General features: G+C 44.0%; 1 protein-coding gene across 1 annotated transcript; it reads right to left on the bottom strand.

The window, feature by feature from the left end:
- Window positions 1-5115: 5115 nt before the first annotated feature.
- trib2 (tribbles pseudokinase 2) lies at window positions 5116-11389 on the bottom strand. The gene is made up of 3 exons (XM_073493540.1): window positions 9864-11389; window positions 8148-8440; window positions 5116-5724 (listed from the first exon to the last, which is right to left on the bottom strand). The coding sequence occupies exons 1-3, from the start codon at window positions 10131-10133 to the stop codon at window positions 5250-5252; spliced, it is 1038 nt and encodes a 345-aa protein (XP_073349641.1). The 5' UTR covers window positions 10134-11389; the 3' UTR covers window positions 5116-5249.
- Window positions 11390-11700: the final 311 nt, after the last annotated feature.

The following is an 11700-nucleotide window of genomic DNA, read 5'->3' as shown; positions in this document are numbered from 1 at the left end:
TTGAAAAAGTTTGTGAGTGTCAACAGCTTTCACTGTCAGCCTGGCAGATTGTGGAAATGCACGGCACTGAATGAATAGTGTAAACACGAGATGAATAACTCCTGTCAACAGACAATACAAGCAAGCAGGGGGGAGGGAGTCTGGCTGTGTGCAGTCCTGGTGTTGGCTTGTGTCAGCCTTTTAAATCTCTCTCTATCTGCAACCACTAATGACTTCTATAACTAGAATTTTTTTAATTTGTATAACCGGCCAGACTCTGTAGAGAATCGTAATAGTAGCATGGTTTGCTGAGGAAATTTTGTTTATGCTTTGAAACTGCTGCTACTGCAACGTTGTGTCGTCAGCAGAAGCTGCTCTAATTAGCCGAACTGCACAGTGTAGAGATGGAAACTTGAACACACACTAGCGTGAACACATATTAACAACTGCCACTACTAACCATGCATTTAAGAACCATGCAGAATATATGACAAGCTTAAAAATATAATGTATCATTACATTACTACCCCTACAGTATATTGTAGATGGTTACAATTAGCTTCACCTCAAATCAGCTGCAACAATAAAACGCCTCTCAGACATTCAGGTGCCATTTTCTAATAATTCACCCATTGAAAATGTTTTTTAATCTGCAACATGTGACTTTATTAAGGCTGAATACATTTACTAATGCTTTATAGCAGTGGGGTTTTTTTAATCTGTGCCAAACAGCCTCCATAACATGTGTTATATAATCACTCTGTACATGGATTTTTTTAGGGTAAAGAATTTGCTTCTGTATTAGGATATGAATGTGTACAGAGGAATTGTATATGGTTGCAACAAAATCCCACATCACACCATTTGGGAACCACTGCTTCATAGATCAGCTATAAGCCATTAAAGGGGGAGTTACAGCTCACAACCCCTTATAAGAAAATGGTACCCGCATTTAACTAGTCAGTGGTAATGATACAACAATATGCAGTATGGTAGACTAATATAACACTGAATCAGTTGACTCTGCATCATAAAGACATGACATTTTGCGGCTTATATAATGCACTTCCATGCAAAGCAATTTTGACTATTTTTTGTTCAGTAATTATTTAGTCATTTATTCATTTCAATACATTTTCAATTGTGCACTAACAGACAAGGTGTTGTCACTTCATATAAAAGACAAAGTGTGTATATGAATAAAATCAAATAGAAAAAACAGACAAAACAGCTACAAAGTAAAACAAAAACCAAAGTCCTCCTCACCACCACCACCACCACCGCCTGCCTCTACATAATATTAGTCAGAGTCAAACGACAGATGATGGACAGGCAGACAAACGTACCGGCAGACAGAAAGGTAATCAGACAAACAAACTCTGTTGGTTTATGATTAATCTAAACAGTTACTGATGTACAACATGAATATGCATTGTTATCTATATCTGGAGAAAAGAAAGGGAGGCAATAAAATTCAAATTACAGTAATAGACACAGTTGGCAGTGAAGTGTGGGGTCAACTTACCATCCATGAACTTCCACAATGGGGAAAACAGAAGCCCTGCATGCAGAGTTACATAAAAATATACTTAGAGTTCAGACACACAACCAATACTGCATGCAGGGCAGAACATGACCAATACCCTGTGTTAATTACAATTCAAACGCGAGTTATCAAAAGTTTATAAATGATTCTTATCTTGTGACCTCTTCAGAGTCAGAGTCCAGGAGTTGAACCAAGATAAGAGCCCTTCCTGCCAGCTAATCCTGAACTTCTGCCCCCCCACCCCCCCTTTACAGTGTGCAGTAAAGGCTGCAACATATGTTGACTATTGTCATAAAGATGAACAAGCTCTACACTTAGGTGATTAAGAGTGTGTATGTTTAAAATGTATTTCTAATCTTGTGATAATCCATTTTGTTTTCTTGTGTCAAATGTAATCATTCAATAATATGCACGCTTTAGCTTTGGACGTAATGTAACTTTCCTGCCAATAAAGCTTATTATTTGGGGAGCTGAGTTTCCACAGAGGGGCCCCAGGTGTCTAGATATTCAGCTGTTTTTGTTAAATTCAGTTATTTGTTCCATCGAGAGACAAAACAAAGCCTTTGTGACCTTGTTATTTTGTGTCTACATTTCCAGTTGAGCGGTATTATCTTTTTTTCTAGGGTCAGGGTGATGAGTGTGGCATTGGGGTGTTTGTGTAGGTGAGAAAAACAATCATTTTTTAATCAAATATTTTTACATTGAGGTGTTTCTACCCCTGTACTTCACCACTCGTGCCACTAGAGGTCAGTCTAGCATTCACTAGCTCAAGTCCATTAAAGCAATTATCTGTCCATGGAGCTCTGAAAGCACCACTCTTGTTTTTGCATCCTTTATTTGCATCATAGCAAGCTGGCCTTTTTCAGCCTTGCCGATAAACTGTTGACTAACATCAGAACACGCTGTGCCACAGTGATCCATCTATTCCACATGTGATTACAGAGGAACTGGGAACTTTGGCCTTAAAACCTCACAGCGCGATGGTGAACATTTGGGCTATTACATCAGCTGTCTGTCCTGTCTGATAGATCTAACCTTAATCAGGATTACTCTGCATGAACATGACAGGTGGAGAACAGCTCTGAGGCGCACACTGACACACAGATGTTGGTCCACACGTGGCCTAGACTTGCATGAAACAAAAAAATCTGAAGTGATTTTCTGAGGTCAGCAGAGCAGGTCAGCTAAAGCTTTGCAGAGCTACATTGCTCTCAGCTCTCATGCTGAACAGAAAAAGAAAAAAATAACGCTGTAGTTAAGGGTGTCTCGCAGGAGTGCCACAAGGAAAATTATTAGACTGAAGAGCTTTTTCCTCGAGCCTCATGTGTGCGATCATTTAGATGAAGTGGGGCTGACAGAGCGGTTCAGACGGAGCAAAAAGCCTGTTTTTTTTTCTCTCTCTGCTCATTTGGAAACCATTCAAGTTCTGTCAGTGATTGCAATCTCATGATGAACTGGGGAGTGCTTTTGTCAGGGCACACTGGCTGAGAGTGTACTGGAAGTGAAAAATAATTATTTGTCATATGTGGATGAAACAGGGGCTGCAAAAAATCTCCACATCACAGCACTGGAATCACTTGGGGGATGAATAGCTGTCTCTCGCCCTTCAGTCAGATATGAAAGGAAAGGATTCGTTTGACAAGCCGTCAAAATGGATTATCCCATGGAGATGTCAGTGCAATTTATAATTCAATGAAAATACGAGTAAGGTACCACACGATTTTACTGAAAAATGTTTTATTATGTATTATTGACCAAACAAACACATCACGCCTTCGTTTAGGTAACAAGGTACAGTATGACAAGGTGTAATGCTGCATGTCGTGTCATCTAGTAGCTTCAATTCTATGTGCTGATCAAGTGCACGGGAAAAGAACAACAAAGTCAAATAAGCAGTTCACAATTTATTTACTGAATAAATTTGGACAAAACACCAGAATCTGTTTACGATACAATCAGAACATCTGAGGCAGATATCCCACCATGCACCACCCCCCTCCATGAAACAAAAAAAAAGGACTTAACATTAGCACCAAATCAGCACCAACTTAAATAAAAGGTAGCTCTGTCTACAAAAAACAATAAAAGCAATTTTTTTTTTATTACTGAAAAGCAACTCAGAAAAGTAGCAAATTGAGAATTTTCATGTTTTTAACTTTTCTTAAAAAACAAGCACCCTCCTCCCCCCCCACACAACCCTCCCATCCCCTCCCCCCCCCCACCCTGCTAGGCAGGCTATAGCATTCATGGGGCACATGCCAATGACTAGATTAAAAAACACAAATTCAAGTAACATTGAGATACGACAAAACATGTCCACTGGTACCCATTCCGAGCATGATCGTTTCACAGAACCTACGCAGGCAGTAGAAAAACTAACATGAGGTCCTGGAGTGAGCATGTCATAGCAATACTATCACTGAATATCTCGTATCAAGTTTTTAAAAAGAAAAGAAGGGAGACCGGGTGTCATGGGGCTGTCGGGGGGCACCAGAATACTGGCACTGAAGAGTTTCTAAAACTTCAGACAGACGTTTTCCTCTTTGTGCCTGTCCTGTGTCAAGATATTGCCTACATCATACATGAAAAAGGAATCTCTGGATAAAGAAAAACCCTGCAATGTAGTTTTAAATATATATTTATTTATATATATTTTTATATATATATAGCTGTTACAATTTAAATAAATGTTACGTTTCTCGTTTTTCTACAACTTAAGAATGAATTTAAATAAGAGGAAGCTAATTTTTTTTTAAAAGGTGGAATCGTCCATTCACCTAACACATCAAGTGCATGACGCCATGTTTGGAGGCTTACCAAGAATAAACAGTTTTAAGATTGAGGTTTAGGGAGTGATATTAAAGCAGCAGTAACAACAGAGTGGAATAGCTTGAAAACAACAACAAAACAAAAACAAAAAAAAAAGAAGTGTGGTGGTGAATAATGAAGTGTGTGGTAAAGGCTTAGAAGACTGAGGAGGCAGAAACATACAAATTACTGAAAACAAGGCCATCAAGGAGTTTAATGACTATGTCAGAATTATCAATGATGTGAAACCGAGACAAATGAGACGACGAAACTAAACTTGAAACAAAGACGAGGTCAACCATGTTGTTGATGATGATGAAAAAAAAATAATAAAAGCCTAAGCTGCTCCGTTTATTAACCAATGATCCCAGGTCAGGGATAATCACCTTGTATTTGTCTAACAATAGAACTTAGGGTTGTGATTTCTGACCCTGGGTCTGTGGTTTTAATTGGTACCACCTAAAGCTATGAAAGAAAAAACAAAAACGGTAAGAAAAGTTGTGGTGTCGCAGTTTGTCAGTTCACTTTGAACTGTTCTCCTTGGTTTCCTGTGTTCTTATGTCCCTTCATGCTTTCCATAGTGTCAAAAATGGTGAATGTGTCTACTTTTATGAGCACCACATTAAACCAAACAGATCCAAAAAGAACATTTTGCTACATTGGTTGCAACTTTGCATGTCTGGCGGCACCGTCCCCGTAACGGGAGGTGCACCGCCAGGTGATGTATAGATGCCATTTGTCATGCCAGGCTCAAGGTTTTCCATGAAATGGTGGAAAAAGGAAACAAGATGGAAACACCTTTATTATGAGTGACAAATGTTCACCTATATAATCTCTAAACTACTGTTTTTGGCTCTGCTGTGAGCGTGGCGAGCCGACCGTGGCGGAGTCTTCTGTTTTGTGCTTGGTTGTTTGCTCAGCTGAAGAATTGCTCCAGCTCCTCCTCCATGTTCACCTCAGGCACCATCTGCTCCTGCTCCCTTTCCCCTCTGCCGTGCACCACGGCGCCCCCTAGCGCCCCGGAGGAAGTGAACCAGGGGTGCTCCAGAATCTCCCGAGAGGTGAGGCGCTCTGCGGGTTCCCGTCGGAGGATGGAGCGGATCAGGCACTTGGCCTTGGGCGTGAGCGTCTCCGGGATGTTGAAGTGGCCCCTGCGGATTTTGCTGAACAGAGAGCCGGGCTCAACGTCGTGGAAAGGGTAGCGCCCGACGAGGATGGTATAAAGCATGACGCCCAGACTCCAGACGTCAGCCGCCTTCCCCGAATAGCTGCCGTTGGCATTGAGGATCTCAGGACTGACATAAGCTGGGCAGCCGTGTTTGTCTGACAGGGAGTCATCAAGACCATCCAGGATATAAGTGTCCTCAAGGCTCTCCAGCTTCACGAGGCTTCTGCAGACACACAAGAGGAACAAAAAAAAAAAACCCATTGAGCATGATGACAGCACTTAACAAAACAATGTACACATAGAATCTTTTGATAATCTGAATGTTATTATGTGATTATTACTATCATAGCTCCAATCTCTGGATGCCAACTAACAAAAAGCAGAATACAAAAGACACTCAAGTGGGGTAATTTGCTCTGATGGACATCTTGAGTGTTTTAGATCCATCGCTTTTGGATATCAGAGGAAGTAGAGCTCATAATGCTCGGGGTTTAAGTTTGACATTTCCTTTCACTTAGATAAAAGCCCAGCCAAAAAGCATTGACGTACAAATAGGCTTTCCAAAAGAGCTCCACAATTGAAAAGAAACACAATTATGGGTGACTGATCGTCTTAGGTTTCATGCATTGAACTGTTTCGCTCCGAGAATTAAGGCCCCGACAATGTGGATTTTTTTTCTTCCCCTCCTGCTCTTCCCCCTCAAAATAGCATCTTTTTGCACTCTTCTACCAGCCCCCACAATAGCAGCTATGATACCGCTGAGTGCTGATAATAATGGTCGGTTGTTCAGAAGCGTTGTCGCTAAAGAATCTTAAGAGGCTCGGGCAGGGACATTTTCCACGTGCATGGTAAGAGACACTTGTGGGGCTGTGCAAACGCTGCCATCTGCGTGTGAGGTCCATGAGACGCGATGCAGCAGACAATGAGCCGGGGTGCGTCATAGTAACGACTGGGAGCCACTGGCAAGAAGGAAACCAAAGTAGTACAGGGTTTTGTAATTTTCTGCCATCTGTGACACGTGCCTACACTTTTTTAGCCCACTCACTGGTTCATCGTCTGTAATAATAGTTTGCTTTCATTAATATGCTGGAGAGCGTTTTCACATTTTTCAAACCAGGAGCGCTCCATTGTTTCCTCGAGCCGAACGGCCATTGTTCCTCTGTGAGATAAAGAGCCATGCGCTTTTTTTAAATACAGCATATCACTGCCTGGTTAACAGCTCATTCAGAGGACATGCGCAAACCTATTATTACAGTAAGGAGGGCTTAGAAATTCAAATAAAAGATTTTTTAATAGCAGCACGTTGTCTTTACTTAAGCTATGGGATGCCACGTGCTGATCCTCAAATGTCTCATGAGCTTGGTGCAGGAGGAAGACGTCAGCAGGGCCTGTTTAAGTAGCTGTGTTTGATTCTATTCGAGGGCCAACCTTTGACCGATGCTCTTTAAACAGGCTGATGTTTGGGCAAAGGTTCACAGCAGTGTGACAAAATCAGCTCAGGAAGCTGCTGAGGAAGCCGGCTCAGGTATAATTCTTGTGTGTGGTATTCTTCCCTTCTGCTTCTGTTACACACTTGGCTTCAAGCCAGAGAATATCTCAGCTAATATCTTCGCCTTCTCGTCTCTGTACTGTCGCTTCCCACTGAACCGGGACTGAAAGGGTGTAAGAGGATTCTTGACAGGCTATATAGTAAATGTGACCCAATACTGTCTTGAACCAACACTCTTTAAATTCACCTGACATCAATCATTTAATGGGAGGAGCAGAGGGGGAGGTGGGGGTCGGGTGTAGCATTCAAGGTCACTGGACCTGTACTGAATATGTGAGGCAGCTCAACTTCCCTTTTTCCACAGTTAGCGCCAAAGAGTGACGTCACACATTCAGATAGAGGGCATCAAAGCGCAGTCTGTGCCTGTGCAATGGGACCCGGCTGTAAAGACGTTTCCCTAGGATCCTTGAGCGTTTGCATTGACATAAGTACAAAGTGTAATAAAATATTTTTAGTCTGACATGTGCTAGATATAAATATATATATCTTCATTAATAAAAAAAGGAGCTCTCAGGTTGCTGTGGCAACAGATGCCTGAATGTTATGCATGTAGTTTTGAAATGCTGCCAGCAGAGGTCAGTCAACCTTTGTTGTGTAAGTGTGAGTCTACAGATTTCTCCTGCTGATCACTACAGAAGTGCAGCAATCGCAAAAGCTTGCTTTAATTGCAAATCTGTCATGCCAAAGTTAGTCCTGGCAACGTCTTTGTCCCTGCTTTTCAGTTCAACCGCCGTTGGAATAACTGCACTGCAATAATCCATATATATATAAATATATACACATATACATATATATATACATACACACACACACTGTATATACTGTATATACTGAGTGTATACTAAACCTCGTTCACAAAAATAGCTGGGGGAGACACAAAGGGCTTATGTTTCCTGTACTCTGCATAACATCTGGGAGAGGCATGTCAGTTTTGCATCGTGTCAGTTTACACCATCCTGCATGTAAACTGAGATACTATAACACAGCTAATCCTGGCACTTGTTATATCACACACACATGTACGGATGAAACAGAGAAATAGTGCACACAGTCAAACAGTCGATATACAGAGATAAAATGCTTTCTGCACAACTCACCTGTCCTCATTCTTGAAGACAAACTTCCTCAGTTTGAGGTCACGGAGGACCAGTCCGTTGTCGTGGCAATGTGCCACGGCCGAGGCTATCTGATAGAAGAGTCGGGCAGCTTCGTCCTCCCGCAACTTCTTGCAGGTGCGGACGAAAGAGTGCATGTCTCCATAGCTCCTCTCAAAGAACACGTAGGCTCGAGTCTCCCCGAGCAAGATCTCCAGGATTTGGTTAATGTGCTGGTGCTGGCCCAGGGCGAAGTAGGCCGCCAGTGACTCCTGGTATCGACCAATGTCGAAAACCTGCAATCATAAGAGAGGAAAGCCTTCATGTTTACAGTCTATTTTGAGCCAAGTAAGCTTTTGTTTAAACCTAGGGTGACCTACTGGTGCTACTGACTCATTAGGTGGTTGTTTTTGTGTCACCAAACTTGTGTTTACTCTTTTGGCAGAGGGAGTACGGTTGCACGGAGGCAAAGTGAAAGCCTTGTGTCAGTGAACGTATTGTACTGCAGCCTGGGGGTTGCAGTGTCTCTTTTGTTTCCATAGAAACACCCCACCATCACCACCACCACCACCACCACCACCACCACCAATTGACTGTCAGAGCAACCAGCCCAGGTGAGAGGGCTCCTCTGCCTGCAGTCAATACAAATACACCCCACAGCTCTCGAGATCTTAAGTTGCAACCTAGGCGTCCAGCTAGGCAGGAATGATCAATCCGAAGTGTGGATTGATTGGTGCCGGCACGAAAACAAGATGAGGTCAAAAGGCAGTTAGCTCACAGGCTGTGCCAAAGGCCGTTAATTTGTTATTGCCATGACGAAACATTATCTCGAGTCAAAAGGTACGGGTTACTGGATATGTCATGCCTTACGAGTCCAACGGTGCATGTAACTAGTGTCTCAATTTATCAATCCACTTAAGCCTGCTTAAAGCTGGAATGTACCTCAGGGATAACCCCCGTGCCCTTATAATCAGTAATATGTCAAAGTCAATACTGGCTATAAATGTGGTGAGGAAAGGGTGTGTTTCCAACCTCTGGGGAAAAGTGGTTTATTCTTATGGTTGGGTTTGGGAGGGGAGGGGGTCAACGCTGGAGTCAATGTCACACAGCAGCTGGTTGAACTTGTAAAGTTCCCCAGCCCCTGTGTGCTTCTCTCTTAAAAAGATCACAATCCCTGTAAATCGGTGCAAAATGTGCATTGTGACTACGCTCGTGCATCAAATATAAATCCCAGGGTGAAATAATAGGATTATAGCAGAGCACTATGAAAAGAGAGAAGCCATATGTAAGCGAGAAGAGCAGGGGAGAGGAGTGTGTGCGTGGTTACTCACTCCTTTGTCAACGTTACATCATGCAATCCAAACCACGCAGCTCGCCCCATTCACTTTTTCCATTAGGGCTGCCTGTGCCAGCTCTCTATTTACAATTCAGGCAAATTATTGAAAAGTTTGAGGGGTGTGGATTTGCTGCAATAGCCACACAAAAAAAACCTACATATATCAGCTCAGTATTTCTTTGTATAAGTGTGTGCATTTTACATTTAGGGGCAATATGCACTGGAATAAAGCCAATAATGAATGCAGAAGGTGAGATAAAACCTGCAAGAACAGCTGATTTTTCTCCTGGAAAATGTGATGTTTGCAGAGGTAGAGAGGCTATTCTGGGAGCATTTATTAAAGAAAAAAAAAAAGGTAGGATACCATTACTGTGCCTACTAACCTTACATACGAGCTCTTCCCCGCTGTGCAGGTGGGCGGCTCTGAAAACGTGGTCTCCCTCCAGTGGTTCCAACAAAAGGTAGTCCCCGATGCGGGAGATACAGTGCGAGGAGTCCGGGGTCTCCGGCGGGCTGGGGGACCCGAGGTTGGGGCTGAAGCTCTGGTGCGACTCTGTAGTCCTTAAGCAAGACAATTCTTCGAAATCGTGCGATTTGTGCCGCGATCTCCCATAACGTGAAATGTTAATTGGATTTGACCTCTGTATGTTCATGAGGAATAAGTGCGTAAACTCCACAAAACCGAGGTGGTGGTGGTGGTGGAGGGGGGCTGCTCCTTGTTCTCCTCCTCCTGGATTCGTGCACCTAAACTCGGCTGCAAAATGCCACAAATCGTCCGGTGCTTTTAGTAAATCTTGAATAAAAAGTAGGAAAAAAAACGGATGGGTTTTAAATGCACCTTGCTGCAGGAGACTGCAGGCAGGCTGTGAACAGGAAGGAGAGCTGGCTCGTCGGTGGTGGTGGAGGGTCTGTAATTTTTTTTCAACTGTTCATTTGGCCCCCTTTGTTTTCCATTCAGGAGGTGAAGCCGGGCTAAAATGACAGGATTTCTGCCCCCAAGTCGACTGGAAACCCTTTTGCACAGACCCGCTGCAGTTTCATTCACGTTAGCAGAGCGAGAGGACGCGACTGAAGTGAAACAAAGGCGACCAGAAAGTCAGCTTTCCACAATGAATGAAGAGTTTAACCCCCGCAGCGGCGTGTCTGCTAGCTTATCTCGCCGGTTAATGGTGTGTACATATATTTATATATATATATATTTATATTTATATGGCACGTTTCGTAAAACGGAAACAATTTTGTTGGATACAGCTCACAGGCACAGAGAGAGGAGGGGACGAAACACAAGAAATGCACGAGCAAAACCAAAATACAGAGAGCAAGTTTTGCAAGCTGCTGGATTTTAGCCGAAATCTTTGACAAGACAAAATGATGGCTAGCAGGTGCAGAGCTAACTAGTTAGCTTCCTTCAGCTAACTAGTACCAGGTCAGTGCACGGCCTTGTTCCCCGGGATCATATTATCCATGCACGGCGATTGTCATCTAGCACAGAAGGAGGAAAAAAAACCCCAATCCGGATGGAAAAACAAAAAAAAAAGCACACTGCTGTAGCTTCTTTGTGTGCGGGGAGGCGACGTCCTCTCTCTTTTCTCTCGGTCCGGTCCGAATGGGGAGAAAAGTGTCGTCTTGTGTTTGTGTGTCTGCTGCTGGAAGGAAGCAAGGAAGGGACGGCCGGCCGACTTTCCCAGGCCTATCCCTCGGTTCAGCAGGACATCCTCTCTCCCGTGGTGCTGCTGTGCTTCTTACGTGGCCCGGCGAGGGGGGAAATCTAGTCCATTCAAGTGCGGAGGGGAGGCCAGCCGAGCTGCACACACTTGCACTCACTGCGCCTGTACAGACTGGAGCTGCTGCCTGCCTGCCTGCCTGCCTGCCTGCCTGCCTGCTGCCTGGCGGAGGAGGAGGGGGAGGAGGGGAGAGGGGGGTTCTGCACATGCACGCGCACACATACACGCACGCGTACACACACATAAGAGAAGATACCGACCCGCCCCCCTGACGTCACTCCAACATCGAAACCCCATTGGCTTCCGAGCTGGGTTATAATGTGCAGCGCAGTCATGTGAGAGCCATGTAGTGTGGCTGCACCCCCTCTCTCCTCCCTCCTCCTCCTCCTCCTCCCCCACCACCTCACAGGGATCTAAATGCATCGCACGCTGGTAAATTGGATGGTGGTGGTGGGGAGGAGGAGGAGGTGAGGGGCGGGGGGGGGGGATGCGAGTG

The sequence above is a fragment of the Pagrus major genome, chromosome 22 (assembly GCF_040436345.1).
Source record: "Pagrus major chromosome 22, Pma_NU_1.0".
Taxonomy (NCBI): Eukaryota; Metazoa; Chordata; class Actinopteri; order Spariformes; family Sparidae; genus Pagrus; species Pagrus major.
The sequence above is the reverse complement of the archived record's forward strand: the minus strand, read 5'-3'. Positions and strand labels throughout refer to the sequence as shown.

What these genes read in the sequence shown, in the direction of transcription:
- trib2 (XM_073493540.1), bottom strand. Translation starts at nt 10,133, where the DNA reads ATGAACATACAGAGGTCAAATCCAATTAACATTTCACGTTATGGGAGA. An exon ending in GGGAAGAGCTCGTATGTAAG is followed by an intron (nt 8,441 to 9,863) that starts GTTAGTAGGCAC and finishes TTATGATTGCAG; the next exon opens with GTTTTCGACATTGGTCGATA. An exon ending in GTCTTCAAGAATGAGGACAG is followed by an intron (nt 5,725 to 8,147) that starts GTGAGTTGTGCA and finishes GTGTGTCTGCAG; the next exon opens with AAGCCTCGTGAAGCTGGAGA.